The 22,896-nt window shown below is 41.0% G+C and overlaps 1 protein-coding gene across 3 annotated transcripts in view; it reads left to right on the top strand.

Moving 5' to 3' along the window:
* The first annotated feature begins 6,204 nt into the window (after window positions 1–6,204).
* PMFBP1 (polyamine modulated factor 1 binding protein 1) overlaps window positions 6,205–22,896 on the top strand; it is a 46,165-nt gene continuing 29,473 nt past the window's right edge. Inside the window, exons 1-4 of one of the 3 annotated variants that reach the window (XM_042920843.1) lie at window positions 6,205–6,478; window positions 7,248–7,319; window positions 12,435–12,590; window positions 21,130–21,372. In XM_042920843.1, coding sequence (XP_042776777.1) covers window positions 7,269–7,319; window positions 12,435–12,590; window positions 21,130–21,372 — 450 coding nt within the window. In that variant the 5' untranslated portion in view covers window positions 6,205–6,478; window positions 7,248–7,268. The remainder of the gene's footprint in view (window positions 6,479–7,247; window positions 7,320–12,434; window positions 12,591–21,129; window positions 21,373–22,896) is intronic. The other 2 variants (XM_042920845.1, XM_042920844.1) reach the window with 2 other exon arrangements.

Raw genomic sequence — 22,896 nt, forward strand, 5'->3', positions numbered from 1 at the left:
CCTACTCCATACATCAAGAGGAAAAAAAGAATGAGTGAAGGCAGGGTTACCTGGATGGCTCAGTCGGTTAGATGGCCAACTCTTGGTTTCATCTCAGGTCATGATTTCACGGTCATGAGATGGAGCCCTGTGTTGGGCTCCCTCCCTCTCTGCCCCTCCCCCACCCCCCTAAAAATAAATAAACTTAAAAAAAAAAAAAACAGTGAAAACAAAGAGCTGATATATCAAGAGAAAACCGAGTCAAGAAAACCACTATCAAGGAAAGGAAGAAGCATCTGTGGATAAAAGTTGGTCCATAATGAAATGGGGGTTCCAAACTATACAGTAGAAGCAACTTGTGGAGGTGCTAAAAATGGGGAGTGAGTTGTAGAAAGGTATCTCTGAGAGGATCATAAATAAGGATACTTTGTCCACTTATTTGCATTAGATTCCACTGAATGAAACGAAAAAGTCCAAAGTGACTTAAGAAAGAAATTGTACTCTCTCTCCAGGCCTAGTATGGTGGTTTCACACCATTCAGGGGCTTAGGCACTTTCTGTTCTGTCTCTGTGACCATTTCCTCATGTTCCAAATGGCTGCTGGGTTAAATCAGGAAGGAGGAGGGGGCAAAGAGCTGGGCAGTACTACTAATTAAGAAGAGTTTCTGGGGGTGCCCGGGTGGCTCAGTCGGTTCAGCGTCTGGCTCTTGGTTTCAGCTCAGGTCATGTCTCACGGTTCGTGGGTTCGGGCCCCACATGCTCGGGAGTCTCTGTGTGTCCCTCTCTCTGCCCCACCCCTGATCTCTCTCTGTCTCTCCCTCAAAAATAAAAAATAAAAACTTAAAAAAAGAAGAAGAAGAAGAGTTTCTGGAAGCTTCCCACAGTATTTCCTCTTACATCTCAGTGACTAAAACTTAGACATGCAGCCAGACCTAGCTCCAAGAGAGTCTGGGGTAGGTAGTCTTTTATTTATTTTTATTTTAAGTGTAGTTAACATACAGTGTCATATTAGTTTCAGATGTACAATATACTGATTCAATAATTCCATATATTACGCAGTCATCAAGTTAAGTGCACTCCTTTTTTTTTAAGGTTTTATTTATGTTTTGAGACAGAGACAGCACAAATGGGGAAGGGGCAGAGAGAGAGGGGGAAGGAGGATCCAAAGCTGACAGGCTGAGCCGACCCACTGAAAGCAGCAAGCCTAATGCGGGCCTCAAACCCACGCACTTTGAGATCTTGACCCGGGCCAAAGTCAGACACTCAACCAGCTGAGCCACCCAGGCACCCCAAGATAAGTGCACTCTTAATGCCCTTTCATCTGTTTCACCCATCCTCCCACCCGCCTTCCCTGGTAACCATCTGTTTGTGCTGTATAGTTAAGAGTCTGTTTTTTGGTTTGTCTCTTTTTTTCCCTTTGTTCATTTCATAGACTTTTAGATGAGCACATAGACACCCAACAAAATTAGGGTTCTGTTACTGAGGAAAAGAAGAAGTATGAATATTGGAATAGGCAACTGATAGCCTCTGTGAAAAGTACCAAAGAAGGGGCACCTGGATGGCTCAGTCGGTTGAACATCTGACTCTTGATTTTGACTCAGGTCATGATCAAAGGGTCGTGGGATCAAGCCCCATGTGAGTCTCCACACTGAACATAAGCTTAAGATTCTCTCTTGCCCTCTGCCCCCCCCTTCTTGCACTCTCTCTCTTTAAAATTAAAAGAATAAACGTTTTAATTGAAAAACCAGGGGCTCCTGGATGGTTTAGTTGGTTAAGCATCTGACTCTTGATTTTGGCTTGGGTCATGATATCACAGTTCATGGGCTTGAGCCCCTTGTGGGGCTCTGTGCTGACAGTACAGAGCCTGCTTGTGATTATCTGTCTTCCTCTTTCTCCCTCTTTCTCTCTCTCTGCCCCTCCACTGCTTCCGTGTGCTCTCTCTCTCACACACACACAATAAATAAACTTTTTTTTTTAAGTACCAAAGAAGAGACCCATGGGGAGAGAATTTCACCTGTGACAGTGAGGCTGATAAATCCTGGAACACCTTCTCTTGTTCCTCCTGGACCCTCATTTCTTCTGCCATTACAAAGTCTCCTTCTGGGAAGACCCAACTAACCATGTTTCCTCTCCAGGAAAGCCTTGGTCCTGGGGTTGGACTATAACTCAATTGGTGACATTGGTGTCAGGTCCCTACTCACTAAGTTATGGTGCAGAACCTGAAACCCTGGCAAAACCATCTCCAGCATCATCTCCTCCTGCCATCTTCCCCTATCAGATATGCCCTTACGTGGTCAGGGATTTTTCTCTTTGTATCCAAAGAGGCAAACTCTGTTCATGCCAAGCCTCTGCAAGCTATGGCTCCATCCATGCATTCTGGGTAGAAATAATTGATTGTACAAGGAATATTCCTACCAATTCATGGTGCTCACATATTTTTTGAAAATAGAGGAAATATTGGGGTGCCTGGGTGGCTCAGTTGGTTAAGCATCAGACTTTGGCTCAGGTCATGATGTCACAGTTTGTGAGTTTGAGCCCTGCTTCAGGCTCTGTGCTGACAGCTCAGAGCCTGGAGCCTGCTTCAGATTCTGTGTCTCCTCTCACTCTCCCCCTCCCCTGCTCATGCTCGGTCTCTCTCTCTCTCTCTCTCTCTCTCTCTCTCTCTGTCTCTCTGTCTCTCTCTCTCTCAAAAATAAATAAACATTTTTAAAAACATTTTTAAAAAATAGATGAAATATTGAACATCATCTGATTATTTCAATAATTAGGAGCCTTAGGATTCATCACACCTTTTACATTAGTAGGAGGTGGAACATTGGAGAAAAATGTAAAACCCAGCAAGAATAAAGGAAAGACTTATGGCTGAGTGTAGGTAAATATACTCGTTTTGATTAACCCCCAAGGATAACTTTAACTTTATTTTTAAAACTCATTTCTTCCTGACACACAGCACTCTATAAGCTTAATGTGTAAAGCATAATGACTTGATTTACATATATTGTGAAGTGATTACCATGATTAGTTAAGATCATCTAAAAAAAAAAAAAAGATTTTTTCCTTGTAATGAAAACTCTTAGGATTTACTCTCAACTTTCAAATAGACCATACAGCAATGTTAACTATAGTCATCATGTTGTACATTACATCCCCCATTCTTATTTACCTTATAACTAGAAGTTTGGTTTTCTAAGGCTTGTAGTCCATCCTTATACCCAGGGAGTACTAGTTCCTTGGGGAGAAAGCCAGCATCAGCAATCTGTGGTTATGGCATTTGTGTAACCTCATGAGGGTAGATGGTGTATGAAATACTAACATATGTTTCCCATCCTGCTTGCTCAACCTGTATTTCATTGAACTCATTCACTTGTACTCTTTTTCCTTCCTCTCCCAAAAACAAAACAAAGCCTCTCTGAATTAGGAAAGAGGAAGGAGAGGGGAATTTGAGCATAAGCAAGAGAATTAGACTCTGGTGAGATTGATGAGGTGGGAAAGAGCTGGGGAAACAATAGAACCCCAGATAGGTTTAGCAAAGCAGGGGCCAAAGAGACTTTTGATCAATACCAGGATTGGGAGGCAGGAAAGTGAGCAAAACCTTAGGATCCTATCCCCTTCATCTTAACACCTTTCCAGACAAAATGTAGAATGATGTTAGGACAGGTCTAATAAGAGAAATCCTGAGACCGATCTCATGTGTATGTGTTTGTGTGTGTGTGTGTGTGTGTGTGTGTGTGTGTGTGTGTGTGTGTGTGTCTTTCTCTATGCATTAGGAACATCCTTGGAAAATGAAACAGGGCCAGCAGCCCCAAAGCCCACAGTATGAGGAAGATTCAATAAATCCAGCCTGTTGGATTCAATAAATCCAGGACACTATTAGCACACTCAATCTGGGAGAGATGTCCATGACCATGGACCAGAGCCACCTCTGATGCCAGACTCCAACCTAGGACCCCAGAATTTAGGTGTACTCTGAAGAGGAGGTAAAGAGGTAGAGGGAGATGTGAACTGATTTATTTTTAACCTGAAAATGATGGCACTTTCTCAGAAATAACTAAGATGCTGTTTCTGCCATTTGTTGGAATGAGGCTCAGTAACCAGGTTGAGTAATAAAAAAGTTACTTTTTCTTTACACATCTGAGTTCATACGTGCTAAACTAGTGACTCATGTGAGGTACAGTGCTAGGTGTTTCTTGAGAATCTGGAAGGTGCTCTGAGTGTGAGCTGAGGCCAACCAGGAAGCACAAAACATCACTGGATACTCTGACTGAGTTTCTGGTTTCACTAAAATTGTTTATTTGTTTGTTTGTTTTTCTGGTCATAGCCGTCATGAAGAGAAGGCCTGCTGGGGCAGGGGGGAAGAGGGCAAGACTTTTGAATACAAGAAAGCAATTCCTGGGCAGATGCAGCAGAATTGGATGTGCCAGTGGAAGAGATGAGGCATGAAGAAGTGGCGATTTCAAAAGAGATACAGAAGACATAGAATGAGGCTTTGAAAAGAGAGAAGACATTCAAGTCCTTGGCCCAGAGATCTGTACCCACAGATCAGGTAGGGAGCCCTCCCTCCATTATGAGTTCTGTCCTCTACAAAATACTGGTCCAGCCACACTCCTCAGAGAGCACTGTGAAGGTTCCACACGATCATTTTATAAAGCATTTGAGGCTCCTTCAAAGCACTCTTCCTTACCCATCTGGCAAACATTACTGTCAAATGCACTGAAAATTTATCATATAAGCCTTCCATTTTTTTCACCATAAGCAATTCCAAATTGCCCACTGCTGTTGTTAATGACTCACAGGATTCCCATGTCTCCTTCATGGAGACACACAACTTAGTTCTCTCTTTCTTTTCTTCTAACTTACTTTACTTAGTGAAGTCCAATATCTTTTCATGTAAATATGAGGCCCTATGCCTTACACTTCTTCCAAACATTCTTGGCCCTTGCAGCTAGTTGTGTAACTCCATAGTTGACAAAACCATCACAATCTAGACAGCCGTTTCTGTCCTTGGGATAAGATTTCATTTGATTTAAGAGTCATCTCCAGACCATCCTGCAGGTCTGCCTGTAGAGGAATATTTTTTTTAATATTTATGTATTTATTTTGAGAGAGAGAGAGAGCAGGGAGGGGCAGAGAGAGGGAGAGAGAGAATCCCAAGCATGCTCCGTGCTGGCAGCGCAGAGCCCGATGCAGGGCTTGATCCTGTGAACTGTGAGATCATGACCTGAGCTGAAATGAAGAGTTGGACACTTAACCAACTGAACCACCCAGACACCCCTGCCTGTAGAGGAATACTATTCTCCAGGATATATTTGTTCCATTCCAACTTTCGTGTGATGCTTAGGCTGGTTATACGAAAGAAACATGTGCATCATGGTAGAACATTGAATCAGTAAACCTTAGAGACAATGGTCATTTAATTCAACCCCCCAACCTCAGTTTATAGAGCCAGAAACAAAGCCTCAGATAGATGAGTGCCTTTCATTCCAAAGGCCATTCCTTGACATGGGTGCTAAACTAGGTTTAGAAGCTTGGTGGCCCAGAGCCTTGTTTAGTGTTTTTATGCCACATTACTTTTAATCTTCTAGTTTATATGTTTATGTCCCCCCCCCCCCAACTCATGTGTTGAAATTCTAATTCCCAAAATGATGGTATTAGGAAGTGGGGACTTTGGGATGTGATTAGGTCATGAGATGGATTAGTTCCCTTCTAAAACAGACTCCACATAGGTCCCTTGCCCTTTTAGCCATGTAAAGTTACAGGAAACACACACACACACACACACACACACACAGCTGTTTCTGAAGAAGGTCATCACCAAACACCTAACTTGCTGGGGACTTAGTCAAGGATCTCTCAGCCTTCAGAACTGTGAGAAATTTCTGTTGTTTATAAGCTACCCTGTTTGTGATACTTTGTTACAGCAGTCCATCTGGCTAAGATGCCTAGTGTGGACATCATTTGTGATGGTCACCAATACTTCCTTTAGGGGATAAAGGAAGAAGTTAGGCATGACCACGTGACTTGTTTTGGCCAATGAAATGTGAGCCGAAGTGAAGTGTGTCACTTCCACTCTAAGACCCGGTATTTTACCCCTCTGCTGCCATGGCAACAGGCAACATACTAGATGACAGAGGTTCTACCAGCTGAGGACAATGAGGAACAGCCCCAGCTGACTCATAAAGGGCATGTAACACAGTGAGAAGTAAACTTTCATGGTTTTAAGTCACTGAAATTTGGGGGCTGTCTGTCACTGCAGCATCACCTGGCCTCTCCCTACTGGGGAAGCCTGAGCTACACCCCCACTCCCATGATGCACTTCTGTGCACGAAGACTAAAGAGGGTAAACAATGCAGCATATCAGAATACAACCCCATAAAACATTCCAAATTCCATGTCTCACCAGCATTCTTTCTTCCTCTTGGCTTATATTAGGGGTAGGGGATGTGGTTCATTACAAAGAATGAGTATTTTGATAGCTTCTCATTCTTGGAACTATTCTGCAGGTAAGTGCCTGGCGGAAATCTCCTTTAGTCTTAGAATGAAAAACATGATAAATTGGATTATTTTAATAAGTCAGTTCGTTATGACCTCAAACACATTATCCTGTAGTTATGCACACACAGTGCAAAAATCTTTGGTTTTCTTTGAGGCTTTTTATATAGATAATTCTCAGCACTCTATGATCATAGTTTCTACATAACTTTATAAGCACCAACATACAGTAACTTGATGCTTTGAAAAAACCACATCATCAGATATCTCCAAATTAATAGTTATAAGTTAATGACAGCTCCTCATGGAGTAGTAAAACAGCCTGTGTGACCTTGGGTAAGTCACTTAGCCTCTCTGGACTTCAGTTTCCTCCTCTGTAAAACAAGGATAGTGGGGTTATCCTGAGAATGAAGTTGGGTTGTGCACATTCTGTCTGGTTCATAATTAGTGCATAATGTTAACTATATTTGAGCCATTGAATAGTGAGAAATCTAGAAAGTAAGATCTCAATACTTTTGCTTTCCAAGAAACTATGAATTCAGAAACTCTTTGGCCCACCAAGTGTTGGTTTTGGGGGAAACCTGTAAATCCTTGGTCCTGTCTTTCTGGTAAAGGTTTTAACACACTTTTGAAAACACAGATGGGCAGACAAGTAGGTATTGCTAACAGTTCAGGAAATTTTTCCAGGCTCCCTGCTGAGAGCACACATCCAGATGGGAAAACCTTTAAAGGGCCAGGCTTATTTCGATTTTTGCCATCTTAAATCTTGGACTTTTGCAGGTTTATAACAAAGCTCAGAAAATGCTAAAGCTTAAAGAAGAATTGAGAGGTGCCAAGGAAATGAAAGATGAGGTAAGGCTCCTAACTCTTCTACACACATGGAGTCGAACCTTTGTTACAATTAAATTCAAGTTTCATGACCCCAAACTCCAGTAATAAGCATCCCAAAATATCACAGAGATGTAGGCAGCAGACCATAGCATTTAAGAGCCCAGACTTGAACAAAGTGGGTCGTGGTCCACATCTACTAGCACTATAATATTGGGCATGTTACTTACCCTCTCTGAGCTTCCTTCCCCTTACTTAGAAAATATGAATAATTAGCACCCTTTTCAAAGGCTTGCTGTGAGGATTGAGTAAGATACTGTGTGTAAAACACCAGTGCTCAGGACATAAGAAGTGTTTAATAGATCTTAACTATTGTTGCCAACATTGTTCTTTATCTGGAATGGTATGGAAATGGAGTCTTCTAATTAGTCTAATATTTTGGCCAAACTGTGTTTACCTATTCCCTCACTTGTTCCAGAAAGCTTTTAAGGCGGATGTTTAGGTTAGCATAGGATTGTCCCACATGACTTATGCTTTTAACAGACCTTCTTCTAATGAACACTTTCCTGCTGCATTACTGCAGGAAGCTGTACAGAATTTGCTGCATGTTATTCAGGGAACAAGGATCTGGCATGGATTTTCTAGAAGGGCATTTCTTCATTCAACTTATATCCTTGGCCCACCTTAGATGTGCCAGGCATAGTTCTAGGGGGTGAGCATAAAGCAGTGAACAAAATAGAGAAATATCCTTGTTCTTGTGGAGCTTACTCTCTAGTGAAATAATTTGTCCAAGGGTATGATGGAGAAAAGTATGTAGCAATGGCCCAAGTGCCATAAAAATCAGCCCATATTCCATAGGTGGCTGACCTCTGTCATATGCCATGTGTATCCTAAACCATATGTTTATGTAGTGTGCCAATTTTTAAAGAACTTAGAACACAATAAAATTATACTCATTCTTCACTAGATGAATAAAATTGGTTCCAAAATTTTTGCTCACAGGCAAAACTTTGTATAAGTGCCCATTAATTCCCATTATAAGTAATCAAAATCTGCAATGTTTCTATTGAGGGAAATGTAAACTCAGGAATACAGTTAGTAAGATTGATAACAGTGCTTGAAATTACTGTATATGACTGTAAACTCTACTATTACATAGTAAAATGCTTCATTCCTGAAGCAATGATAATTTTAAAACATAATTCTCACTAGAAATTTATACATATTGAATGGTAGTCATGGTTTCCATTGTTTGTTAAATATTTGTCTTTATCCTCAGGTAAAAAACATAATTTCCCAAAGATGATGACCTTTATGGTATCGTTGGTTGACTCCAAAATTACTCTGGAATCCACCACCCGAGGTGTCTTGTTTGAGTGCCAAATCCTTCATAGAATGCTGCCATCTTAAATCTTTGTAATGCTCTTGACTTCTGAGACTACTTCTGAATCACAGGCTTCAGTTTCACATCAGCTTCCCCCAAAAAGAAGCATGAAACCATTTGTCACTACTTTGAAGTCTAGAGCAAAATTTCTCCCGAGCTTTTGAAATGTATGTTCGAGAAGACGTGCTCTTTGAAAAAGACCCATTTAATCAATACAGAAGATTTGCTTCAGCAAATAATCTGTTTTCCAATAACTATCAGGATTGCAACTGCAGTACCAGCCCTCACCATTTTGCCTGTGGTTGGTAGCTGCTGCTGATGTCCTATGCCTTCAAATGGTGACCAGGTTCCAACCTCGTATAAGTAAAACCAGGGTGTATAAATGCATGGCTTATGAGTGAAAACTCACCCAGCAGCAGAGGCTTGTGATTTCAGCCATCGTTAATGACTTCAGATCTAGGGCAGGATCAGATGGTGCCTGCAGGTCAGCATTATGACTCTCAGTTCCTCTCATGCCCCAGTACTGGTTACAGAGCTTTGATTGATGAAATGTCAGATTAAATCAATTCCTGCCACATATTGATACTCAAAAGGCATCTGCCTGGAATTTAGCCTTCATAAAGTAGATAGGATTAGAAATAGTGTACAGTGACCTCTGTGCAAGATATTAGCAAGAAATTAAGTTTCCTGGAACCTCAGAAACACTTGCATTTCTGGAGTTCTGAGGTGAGCACTTCCTCTTCTTACAACTGCCTACAGTAAAAATCTTTTGTTGTTCATGGGAGTCAGCTCTTTGCTCTCCTAGCATTTCCACGCCTGTTCTGATGAATAAAAACCCCTGTATGATTTTGACTTTCAGAGTGAATGGTTAGGGGTTTCTTTGTTTGGTTTTTTGGGTTTTTTTTTTTTTTTTTAGAGAGAGTGAGTGGGGGAGAAGGGCAGAGGGAGGGAGAGAGAGAAAGAGAAAGAATTAAACAGGCTCCACGCTCAGTACAGAGCCTGACTTGAGAGAGAGAGAGAGAGAGAGAAGGAGAGAGAGAATTAAGCAGGCTCCACGCTCAGTACAGAGCCCGACTTGGGGCTCAATCCCATGACCCTAGGATCATGACTTGAGCTGAAACTAAGAGTGGGACACTCAACCGAATGAGCCACACAGACGCCCCTAGTTTTGATTTCAAAAGCAAATTTCATTTGACATCCAACAAAACACATTTGTTATTCAGTTGGTTTGCAGAATCCTCTAAGAATTATTTATTCCAAACCTCTTGTTTTCTGAATGAAGAAATTGCCTCAGACACTCTGAGTCAAAGCTAATGTCCAAATTAGATGAGATCATCTACATTAAAGATCCATTTCTGAAGTCCTGTTGGTGCATTAGAATGGTGGCAAGCAGGTCTTCTGCTCAGAAGACATCTAAAAGTAGAGGAAGAGGGGTTTTTTATTGGCCTGACAAAGAGAAGGCATTTAGCTTTTAAGTTGGAGAAGCTCAAGTTGTATATCACTGCTACTTTGTTAATGAGTCCACAGTGTGCCAGGCTCCATATGGAACAATCCGGTGACATGGTCCTCACCTTAAGATGCGTATATTCAGCATTAAAGCAAGAGTATGGGGCACGTGACACTTCTATAAAGCAGGCATTGTATTGTCGCCTAATCTGCTCATAGATGCCAAAGAAAGAGTCCTGTGGCAACAGGGGGAGAAGATCCCTAGGGTCTCAATCCCCAGAGAGCCTCTATTCCCTATTCCCAGTGTGGCAGCAATGAGAAAAGGAATTTAAAGAACTGGAATCAAACTTCTGCTCCAGGTCGAGTCAAGGATTTTTTCTAGTTAGAAAACAGTGTCCATACACCATTTTTTTTTTAACTGCTCTGCACACATTCTCTTAAGAGAGTCCCTGGTAAATTGTTGTAATGGTAATTACATGCTTGGGGCAGTTGACATCCACTGTTATTTTTCTGAAAGTGAGGAACGAGGGACAGGAGCAAGAGAGGAAGAGAGAGAGTTTTGAGATAATGAAATCCTTTTAATGACAGAGCCATGCCGTTAACCTAATTAAACTGTAAAGTGGTAAAAAAAAAAAAAAAATCCAGGTACTAAATGGAAATGAAGAAATAAATCAGCTGAGACAGCAGCACTTCTGGGAAACCTTCTGAATTCCGAATACTCTGACATTGCGGTGTCCGATTCTCGTGGTTATCCTCTGGCCCCCCTCGGCCTTGTGCAGAGGTCTCTTAAACTGACCTGTCCAGTAAGGCTTGATTTATGATGTCCATATCAGGTCTCCAGCTCCCCTGGGGATGAGTGTTATGTAGCTCATGTATTTAAGAAGCCAGAGCAATCAGTGGGGTATGGGGGCAGATCACTGGCTACAGGGTCAGGAGAGCAGACCTCTCCTCATTCTGCTGCCAACCAGCTATGAGACCCTGGGCACTGTCGTTTGGATCACTTTACCATTTTTGTGCACCCATGGCTTCTGTATGCTTTTGTACCTGAAACGCTCTTAGAAGAATTGCCCTTGGGCTATTGGGGTCACTTTGCTCATAAGAGCAGAGAGCTGGAAGCCCTTGGGAGATTATATCCCATGGGGCAGCCCTTAGCCATTGACTGGCTGATAATGAGTCTAACAGCCCAGCTTTTGCAACTAATCAGGACAAACTCCCGAGGTGTAACTTACGCTCCAGAGTTCCCTGTGGGATCAGGCAAAAGCTACTGCCTTGAGAACTTTGTCTGAAATAGTGCCCTTCCTTGGTTTCTTCCTCTTTTCCTGTCTTGTTTCCTTCACTTCCTGGTTGATTTCACTTGGGAGTGTTTCTTTAATAGATGCTGGGAATCCTTGCCTAAGAGCCTGCTTTGGATAATCATGTACCATAAAAGTACCGGACTCAGTTCCAACACCTAAAACTCAGAAGTGGTAGTGCCTATCCTCTCGAGTGTTATGAAAAGTCTGCACGGTGACAGGACTAAAGCGCTGGATAGGTTCACAAAGGGCTTCTTCCTAATTTCTTTCTATACCGTTGCCACCCACAACAGTGAGAGTGGACGGTGGCATCCTAGTGTGATGGAGCACTTTCTTACCACAGCTCTACACCCCCGACTCCACCCAAGTTACTAGGCTCTGCACACTTTACTTTGATCTCTATCATTAATTTCCATTCTGACCTAGCTGTAATTAGCTAATCTTTTTCACTCGTAATCAAAGACAGATTATTTTATGCAACCAGCCCAGGGATTTTACTTTTATTCTCATTGGTGTACGTCTCCACAGAAAAGCACTCAGTTTACAGGTGAAGGACGTCTGTTGGATTAGTAGGTAGAAGAGAAAGTTAAAACACTTCAGAATCCACATCAACTCCATCACTGATTCACTATAGTCCTGACAAGTTCATTTGACATCTCACTATGTTCATTTCATCAGTGGCAGAACCATTAATATTTATAGACCGTCTGCGAGGTGCCTGGAATTATTCTAGGCACTGACTTCCTCTTGAAAAACAGAGGAAGTGTCTGTGATGTACCCACAGCAGTGGGTGAAGATTAATTAATGTAAATAAGTAATTGTCTGAATAATGCAGAGCACTCAGACACCTCGCAAATGGATACTGTGTAAATGTTACACTGGATGAGTAATAACAGCTAAGAGTTGATGGACAAATTTCCAGCAAATTTAAAGTCTCTGTCAACCAGTTAAGTGAACGAAAGTAAGCATTTTCTTGATAGTTTATAATTAATGCTCGTGTTTTTTCTGACTGCCTAGGTGGGGGAGAGAGACCGAGAAGTGAGCGGCCTGAACAGCAAGCTCTTGAGCCTGCAAGTTGACATCAAAAATCTGCATGATGTCTGCAAGAGACAGGGGAAGACCTTGCAGGAGAACCAACTCTGTGTGGAGGAGGCAATGATGAGTAGCAACCGCGTAAGGGATTCAGCAGCTACTACCCACCCCTGCTCCCTCAACTTCCACCTCTGCTTCCTTAGGCAGGAACAATAATGGAAAATTCTTCCACTAGTCATTCAAGAGCATTTATTGAGCAGAATTAAATACATGCACTCTCTCACTGTCTTGCTCTCTCTCTCTCTCTCTCTCTCTCTCTCTCTCACACACACACACACACACACACACACACTAACACCCCATCCCTGCCATCAGAACTTTTTCATTTAGCTATCTCCAAGGTCATCTACATTTGAGGCCCTGTCTTTTCCTTATCTGGCCTTTTACACCTGGATTTACAGCATCTGAGGCCAAAAAAGACCTGAAAAGACCAAATCCTAATTATATAAGGAGAGTAGCATCTCCTAATGGATGTTAGACAAACTTCTAAGTCAACCATGAAAATAACAACTGTACCACTCGCTTAGAGGTGTCAATGATCATCAGCACAGCAGGTGATCTTTATTGCCACATCTGCAGCTCTCTGCCTACAAGCTTTTCTTCTAGATGCAGGAACCCAATCACCAGAGAAGCTCAAATGTGGATTGGCTAATGCCCCCAAAAGCAGCCCTCAACCAATGACTGATGGGGAAATGGATAAATAATCTATGTCTCTTGGCCCTCAGTCATAGAATACTCCAGGCATGCTCTTTGCTCTGTCCTGGAGTTCCTCAATGGGATCCTGCACCAGCTACCCACAATGGTAACTAGCTTGATAACACCCCTTCCTTGTCTCATTTCTCCACCCACCTACCTGAATTCCCCAAGATCACTTCCCACATAAACTACTATTTAACACTCAGTCCCATGCCACAGAGCTTGCTTCTGGAGGTGTGCAAGCCAAGACACTCAGTAACACTTGTCCTGCACATGTATGAACAATGGCATGATCATCTTCCCCTGGCGTGATTATCTTTTTTGAACTAATACTTACCTGTAGGCTAGGCAGTTCACCAGCTGAGGCAACAATTAAGCCTAAGGTTTTCTCTTTTTGGAAACTCTAGTTCTAGGCTCTGTAAACCCATCTCTAAATTTATCCCCAGAAGCTGGGAAGCCAGCTGGAAGATATTTTCCCATAGCTCTCTGAAAACTTTGGGTTTATAAGATGCCTTATTTGCAGTCTTCATATCTTTTCAGGGACTTGAGTCCTTGGCAAACATGAAGCAGCTACTGGTTGCATAGATCTGCTGCTAGACCCCCTAGTTAGCCTTTTCTGTGTAAGACTGTGTAAGACTCCACTGTCTTCTTCAATAGTTGTGGTCTGGTCTCCCTTAATTGTGTCTATTAGACTTCTTTCAGGACTTACTACCTCTCTGTCGAAACCACAGATTTTTCCTCTACAAAGTCCTAAAAATGTTACCAACAAAGCAATTCCACCTTATCCTACTGAGCGTTACTGTCCTTTCTCCAGGAGGTCACAAACATAGAAAAATCCATTGGTTTTCCTAAATGGATCTCAGGAAGAATATTATCATAATTTACTTCTTTCTAAATATTAACATTTTTTGATATTCTCACCATTGCTGTCACAAGTTTATTTATTCCCCCAGTCAGGGATAGCCATGTGGCTTATAAATGTACCTAGCAACTTGGAAGGAGAAAGGTATTAAATCGCATTTTATTATTCTAATTGCCCAGAAGAAGGTCTAACAGCTTGAAATAAGCTTTAAAACAGGCTCTCTTTTTTTCCTAGCACTTAGTGCAGAATTTAAATTGGAGACTGCGCATACAAATACACAATTAGATGTAGACTTATACTCATCCACTCAGAAAATCCCTGCAAGATCTGCCTTCTACAAGGAAATGTAATATGGGAACAGAGGGGAAAACCCAAGACTTTCTGAAATTTTTGACTACTATCTAACAAAGATCTGGAGAAATAAACCAGAGGTCATAATTAAAAACTAGAATTAGGAGACAAAATTAAAATACTACATCAGATATTAACATGTAACTACAGGGATGGCAGGCAGGGGGTGGGTAACCTAATAAATCAAGAATATGTCATGCTCCAAAACCCAGGAACAGAGATAGCTAAAGCAAATGAGGTACCGAGGGTACAAATGTTATAGGGCACTCACCCTCAGGTGCCAACCTGGAGACTGAATGCCTTCTTAAAATCTGCACTTGCCTCACTGTAGTCCTGAACCTGCCCAGGAACCTTTCAATTAACGTGAAAGGAGAAAAGAACAACAGAGATATCATAATAAAAGAATGATCAAATTAGAAAAAGAAAGGTCTTTCTTTGCAATTTCCCAGGCCCCTTTGGCCCCGGTGGTGGCCTGGGGAGAACACCCTGATTTTCAGTAGAGCTTAGATTATCAAACTCATCTTTGAAGTGGACATAGGACACTATTCTTAGCATAAAACTGGGCAAGAAATTTGATTTCTGAAAATAAAAGTAACCAGTTGAATACAGGTTAATACATCCTTGATGGAAATTATGGCACAGAAATATGACTGACATTGAGTCATTGGGAATGAAAAACAATTTTTTATGTGGAACTGCTAAATGCCTTGTGGAATCTGGGATTGGATCCTCGAACAGAAAAAAAAATTAGTGGGGAAACAGATAAAATCCGAATAAAGTATGTAGTTTAATAGTAATATACCAATGTTAATTTTTTAGCTGGACAAATGTACTATAGTTATGTAAAATGTTAGTGTTAGGAGAAGACGGGTAAAGAGCATATGGGAATTCTATATACAACTTTTGCAATTTTTCTGTACATCTAAAACTATTGCAAAATAAAGAGGTTTTTTTCTTTAAAGGGAATCTCTGATAAGCAGAGATCATTGATAAGAAAAATGTCTGAACCATGAAGATGTATCCAAAAGAAATGCATGTCACTTAAACACACAGTTTTACACTCTACCAATACAAGAAAGTACAAGAAATGTAACTTGTAGAAGATATGAAAAGTAACAGACAAACTAATCTAGTGATAAAAGGCTAAACTAGAGTTACAGAGAAAATACCTCGCTTAACACCTCTAAAATAAAGAAGTTCATGACAATGACTGGGGAAAGATGAGAGTTTCAGTTCTTAAATGAAGGAGAAAAGGCAGCAGGGATCCAGTTATCAGAGCAATGCCAACCTGAGACAGAAGAGAGTGCAAACTAGAATAGGGAATAAAATGGTTAAAAAGTATTTTGAAAAGCCGGCTTTAGGCAAATCAGCAGGACCTGATGACATACTTTGAAGAGTACTTAAGGAATTGGCAGGTGTTATTACATAGCTGCTAGCGATTATTTTTGAGAACTCAAGAGGATAAAGAAAGTCCCTGTAGACTGAAAAAGGGTAAATGAAGTGCTCATCTTTTTAAAAAGGGAAAAAGGACAATCCTGGTAATTATAGACCTGTCAGCTTAACTTCAATATCAGGGAAAATATAGAACTTAACATCAATCAATTAGCATCAACTTGAAAAGCACAAAGTATTGGGTAGAAACCAAAGTGACTTCTCAAAAGGCAAATCATGCCAGGCCAATTAATTTCCTTCTGTGATCAAGTAGCCACATAGGCAAGGAAAGAGCAATAGCTATAATCTCTTTGACCATAAGTAGGGCTGAGAAATTGACTAAATATGGCAACAGGTTCCTACAGGTGGCCAGTGCTCTCCATCTTTTAAAACACCTGAGGCCTGGATAGAAATCTGTCTGAGAAACATGGTAGACCTGACAGCCTTCTGGAACCATTCAACTCTGAATGGTAACTTCAAGAACTAATCTTACTTCCAGAAGATTACTTCCAACTTGCTTATTTTCTCCAAATCTCAGTTTAAAGGTCAAAGCAGAATCTCATAAAATATCTATGTCTTCACTAGAAAGAAAACTTAAAAAAAAAAAAAAAAAGAAGACAAGAGGCAGTAGAAAATGCACTGATGCCTTTCTCATACTGCTCTTTGGCACATCTGTAAGTGAAATGCAGACTTAATCCATAACATGTCATTTTCTATTAATTTAGAATTAAGACAAAATAATCTTTTGAATACTTAAGAATAAATAAGTAGAAATTTAATAGGTCTCAAACAATTCCAGGCATTTCTCCAAGACTTTTAAATTTGACCTCTAAACACATTGGTATCTATAGTGTACAAATGTTTAAAATTCTCATCAAGGAAACTCTAGTTTCTCTGCAGATATGGGCAGTTCTTTGGATCTTCAAAACCAGACAAATTTGGCCAGGCATTATGTTTGCCCTGTACTGGAAGATTTGAACGAACTCTCATCATCTGGTTGGCCTATCATGTTACCTCAAACCAAAATTAAACCCAGAAGACTCAACATGACCTCTGGGGAAGAGAAATTGGAACTAACAGTTCACCAGTATCTCTAACAGTTTTCTGAGCTTTATACACATAGGAAATGACATTCTTTATCTACAGGAGGCTTTCAAGCCACAGAACAATTATGAACACACCTAAGATTAGATGATGTACCACGTTCTAGGAGGGGAAACCCTAAAGAAAAAGTTTGACTTTAAAAAAAAATGAACAAAGAGCACTTCTTTCATTCTTTTGTGTGATGAAGAGAAAATAGGGACATGGAAATAAGGGGAAACTAAGAAAGAATGAACAGTGAAGAGAGCACAGTTTGTTTTCAACTGGGTCATATATATCCATCACTAGAGAGGCAGGTCCAAATCAACAGTTACACACAAGTACTGGAGGGACCAGGAATCCAGTTTTTATAATTTTCAGAGATCAAATCAACTTCAACAAAGCCAAGAAAAACTGAATTTGGGAAAAATTTGATAAGGATTTTGTTGGTTATCTGCTTCACTAAAATAAGCCCTCTGAATTAACCCTACCCCAGGATGTTCACCCCCTTGTTTTGGCTCTAGCCACATTTAATATTTATTCTTGACCATGTCTTTTTCCAAGTAGCTTTCCACCCCCAGCTTACCTGCAGAGACAGAAGACTTCGGCAGTTGAGAACATCCCCCTATACATGTATGTGTGCATGCACACACACCCACATACCACTCCCAAGTCCCTTCTCTTTGAACCTCATTCATCGATGAGTTCTGAGAATAGCAACATTTAAAAAAAATTTTTTTAATGTTTATTTATTGGGGGTTGGGGAGGGGACAGAGGGGCAGAGAGAGAGGGAGACCCAGAATCCGAAGCAGGCTCCAGGCTCTGAGCTATCAGCACAGAGCCCATTGCAGGCCCCAAACCCACGAACCATGAGATTATGACCTGAGCCGAAGTCGATGCTTAACCGACTGAGCCACCCAGGCACCCCAAGAATAGCAACATTCTTATTTTGAAAAGAATGAGAACACTTAACTAAAAATATTCCATCTAAATGTTGGCAATTATAGCTGCACAGAGTAAATACAAAATTCTGCTTTGTTTGGCCTAAGAAAGAAGTCATCATTAACTTCCCTTCAGCCACATACACCAGATATTCAGGCCAAAAGTTTGGCTTGTCTTTGTCTAGGATTTCTTTTGCTGGTGACCACAATGGTCCATTTTCAGCCTTCTCATTCAGAATGAACTGACACAATTAGCTTTTGTCTTTCTCCTTTTGAGCTGGGCCGAGCTTCCCTTCTCTTACCTGAGCCACCCCACTCACTCTCACTAGAGAAAGTTTTCCCTCTTTTCAGTCCCAGTTCTCACAAAATTAATCTCATTAAACTTCAGTCTCTCCAGTTACTCAGACCAAAACCTTGGAGTCGATTTGCCTTGGATGATCATCATCTCCGACCATCCAACACAGCAACCAATCCTATGGAATCTATTTTCAAAACATATTTACAATCCAGCCATTTCTCCCAACTTCCACCTTGGTCCATGCCACCATCCCTTCTTGCCTGGATTCTTGTAGCAGCCTCTTTGCTGGTCTCTCTGCTTCAGTCTTTGCCTCCCTACAGTTGATTTTCAGTAGAATGGGCAGTGTGTAACATCTGGGCCTTTGTAACATCTAAAGGATATCATTTCACTTGTCTGTTCAGTACCTTCCAATGACCTTTTATCTCACTGAAAGGAAAAGTTAAAGTTTTTAGAATGGACTATGTGGCCCTGAAAGGACCTCACCTCTCTTTCTTTCTCACCTCATCTGGTACCACTCTCCCCCATTCTCTGCTCCAGCCAGAACAAAGTGATTCCTCAGACACCACCAGGCATCTCCCACCTCCAAGCCCTAGCCCAAGCCGTTATCTCTCCCTGGAATGTTCCTGCTGTAGATTCCCACCAGGCTCTTTCCCTGCCTCCTTCAAATCTTAGCTCAAATACCACCTTCTCAATTTGGTCCTCCGTTAAAATTCTTAATTCAAAATTACAGTTCCCTCCATGCAAGCATTCTTCATCCCTCTCCCCTGCTTTACTCTCTTCCATAGCACTTTTTCCTTTTAATACACTACATTATTCACTTACTTAATTTGCTGACTCCCCCCTCCCCACTAGATGAAAAATGCATGAAGGCAGGTATTCTGTTTTATATGCTTCTATATCCCCAATATCTGGTACCGTGCTTGACACATAGTAGGTACACCATAATGTTTGCTAAACAAATTAAAGGAAAATATCACATCTGCAGATGGCTACTATGTTAATGCTCATAGCAGCATTATTCAGGATAGCCAAAAGCTGAAACAATCCAAATATCTATCAACTGGTGAACAGATAAACAAAATATGGTATATTCATACTATTCAGCAATAAAAAAAAAAGAACAAAATACTGATTCTTTCTATAGCCTGGATGAACCTCAAAAACACTATGCTAAGTGAAAGAAGACAGACACAAAAGATGACATACAATTCCATTTATATGAAATGTCTAGAAAGGGCAAATCCATAGAGGCAGAAAGCAGATTAGTGGTTGCCTGGAGCTGGGGTAGGAACAGGAGTGACAAATGGGCATGAGAGAATTTTCTGAGGTGATGGAGATGTTCTAAAACCAGATTGTAAAATGGTTGCACAACTATATAAATTTTCAACAAATCATTGAACTGTACACTTACAATGGTTGAATTTTATGATATATAAAGTATACTTCAATAACACTGTAAAAAATGTTAATTTTTTAAAAATTTGAAAGTACTCTGTTAATTAGCCCGAGACCACAAGCTCACATTTTTGGGAGCCAATGATGTTGTCTGTTCTCTGTTTTACTTCCTACTTTCCTTTAATACCTAACTGTGTATAAATCTCTATGTCCTATAGAAGCAGACATGGCCCCTGGCCTCCAGGAGTTTATAATCTAATTAGAAGTTAAGATATACAGAGGTCACTGCAATGCAAGGTGGAATGTAAAATGCCATATTAAAGACATGCCAGTAAAGTGTATGGTATTGGTGCAAAGGCAACTTTGCAGGGAAAACAAGGAAAGCAAGAATTGGACAGTTTTAAAGAATGAATAGGAGGATAATAAGCAGAAATGGGAGTTAAGGAATGCCCATGGGCCACCCTCTTCATCCACCTCTCTTTCATATGTCATCAAGGATGTTGGGCAAGCAAATATAGAAACTTGAGTGCAAAGACCTCAACTGTACTGTAATAAATACCTCAGGGATACATCCTACCAGCAGTATACCTGATACAAAGCAGGTGCTCAATGTATGTTTATTGAATGAATGAGTAAAAACATAAGATGGGTCTATAGCAGCTTTTCATGTTGACTGTGGATTAGCAGGAAAAGATTCTCTCTCTCTCTCTCTATCTCTCTCTATTTCTCTCTGTGTGTGTCTCTCTCCCTGTCTGTGTCTCTCACACACATACATACACACACACACTCAGCATCTACAGGGTCACATCTTCTTTCAGGAGGAGACAACAGAGTCTGTGCCCAGATGTCCCTGAATGATAGCTCTGCCTCCCATTTCCCAGCATTCCAAAAAGCTGTTTCCCCAAGAGTTTACCTTTTTTTTTTTTTTAACGTTTATTTATTTTTGAGACAGAGAGAGACAGAGCATGAACGGGGGAGGGTCAGAGAGAGGGAGACACAGAATCTGAAACAGGCTCCAGGCTCTGAGCTGTCAGCACAGAGCCCGACGCCGGACTGTGAGATCATGACCTGAGCCGAAGTCGGCCGCTTAACCGACTGAGCCACCCAGGCGCCCCGAGTTTGCCTTTTTATCTGAGCATTTTTAATAATCGAGTTCAGTCCAAGAACACTGACCAGAAATTCACTACATTCTAGGTCAGTTAGGTTATTTTTAAATTGAAGACCAAACAAACAAACAAACAAACCCATATTAACATGTGTATCTTTATACTACTTTCTAGATTCTTTAGCTGTATGTTTTTTTCTTCTGGCCCAAATAATACGCCTGGTAGATCCAAATAGTAAGAAAGACCTAGGTTTTTTTTTTTCTTTCAAATCCTCCTTACAGGATAGAAATATAAAATGATTTTTCATTGTGAATACAGTGAAGTGTTTAGTAAGTGTTCTGTGGATGAAAGGATGACTATAGATGGATGTGAATTGTTGGACAAGTGAAAAAAATCAAAGAATGAATGCAAACTGAGCGACAACCTAAAGTTCTTTCCATATATTTGATCTCAATTGCAGAATAAGAAGCAAGTGCTAGCATTCAAGGAGCCGCGGATGGAGTTTGAGCCCAGTAAGCAGTGCCATCTGAGGCAACTCCAACAACTCAAGAAAAAATTGCTTGCTCTCCAGCAAGAACTGGAGTTTCGCACAGAAGAGCTACAGACTTCTTACTGTTCCCTCCTACAGTATCAGTCCGTCCTAGAAAAGCAGACTTCTGACCTGGTTCTTCTCCACCATCACTGCAAACTAAAAGAAGATGAGGTATACATAGAATAACTATGGAAATGTCTCCTTGCCCATGTACCTACAGAAATCAGGTCGTACCTACTAGAAAACAGACAGTGGGCTTACAGAGAACTTCCCAATATCCTGAGCAGGTTTTATCAATGTTCCCTCTTTAATTCTCATTCTTTTTGAAACCAAACAGAGGGAACTAAACAGAATGGCATAAATGAGAGCTCCACTAACGATACATGTGGGGCACACGGTGTGTGTATGTGTGGTGGGCATAAATGAGAGCTCCACTAACAATACATGTGGGGCACACGGTGTGTGTATGTGTGGTGTGCATATAGGTCCATCATTTCCATCCTATTACCATTGCAATTTAAATGCAAAAGACTCTAGGTCTCTGAGGGTTATAAAAAAGAGGCATAAAATCCATTAAATGAACCATTTTTAGAAAAATCAGATTTTGATAATATATAAATTTTTAGCACTTTGATAGTTGATAAGATAACCAGACATTGAGTCTGAGTCAATCACTGAGAGTACCAGATTGGTCATTTTTTCAGACTGGAGTTTTAGATCATAGAGACTTAAGTATATTCTGTACATTCATTTCTATTCATGTGCCAGGATAGTATTTTTTAAACCAGAAAGAGCATCCTTGTGGAATCCCGAGTCAATTCCAAAGACCAAAACTATAGAATTTAAGCCCGTTAAGCAGTGGTAGCACTAGCAGCAGTAAAAACTACAGGTTCTATGTAATGAGACAGGCAGCCTCCCCTGGTATTTTCTTCCTTTGCCTTTTGAGATAAAATTCCAGAGACTCTCTAGGATAGTGCTAAGATGGCTGGAGGTGGATGGTCTAGGACTATTTAGGGAACTGCAATTCTAGGGTCCTATCTTTTGGGTCCACCATCATCAGCTCCAGACTTCCATTTTTTAGGTCTCCTAAGATGGCTGCTGGAGCTCCAAACTTCACATCCTGTGATGGGGGCAAATAATCAGGATGGGGGCAAGGGAGGAGGAGGAGAGGAAAAGACACTCTTCTCTTTTAAGGACAGCTTCCAGAAGCCCCACACAACACTTTCATTTATGCATCATGGGCCAGAGTTAGTCATATGGCTACAACTAGTTTCTAGAAAGCCAAGGAAATGTATTTTAGTGAGGTGCACTGCCATCCCAAATGAAGTCAAGTTTCAACTATGAAGGAGGAGGGGGAGAGTTGATGTGGGATCTGGCAAGTAGCAGTCACTGACAAAGATCTCACACAAGGAAAGCATTGGAAAAAATTACTCTCAACATTCTGCCAAGTTTCCTCAATACTTTGTTACTCATTAGCATTAAACTTTGTGGAAGGTTGTGTTTCCCAACAGAGAGTCTACGACAAGGAAATGAATGGAAGTAGTTTATTCAGGAGGTGATCCCGGAGAGAGAGTGGGGAAGTGAGTCAAAGAAAGGCAGGAAGCCCATAAAGAAAATCACAAGACCCCTGCTGTGGGCACCTGGGGTTCATGCCCTCTGGAGAACGCTGGGAGAAAGTGTAGAACATGGTGATCC

This window comes from Panthera leo, chromosome E2 (genome assembly GCF_018350215.1).
Source record: "Panthera leo isolate Ple1 chromosome E2, P.leo_Ple1_pat1.1, whole genome shotgun sequence".
NCBI classification, from domain to species: Eukaryota; Metazoa; Chordata; class Mammalia; order Carnivora; family Felidae; genus Panthera; species Panthera leo.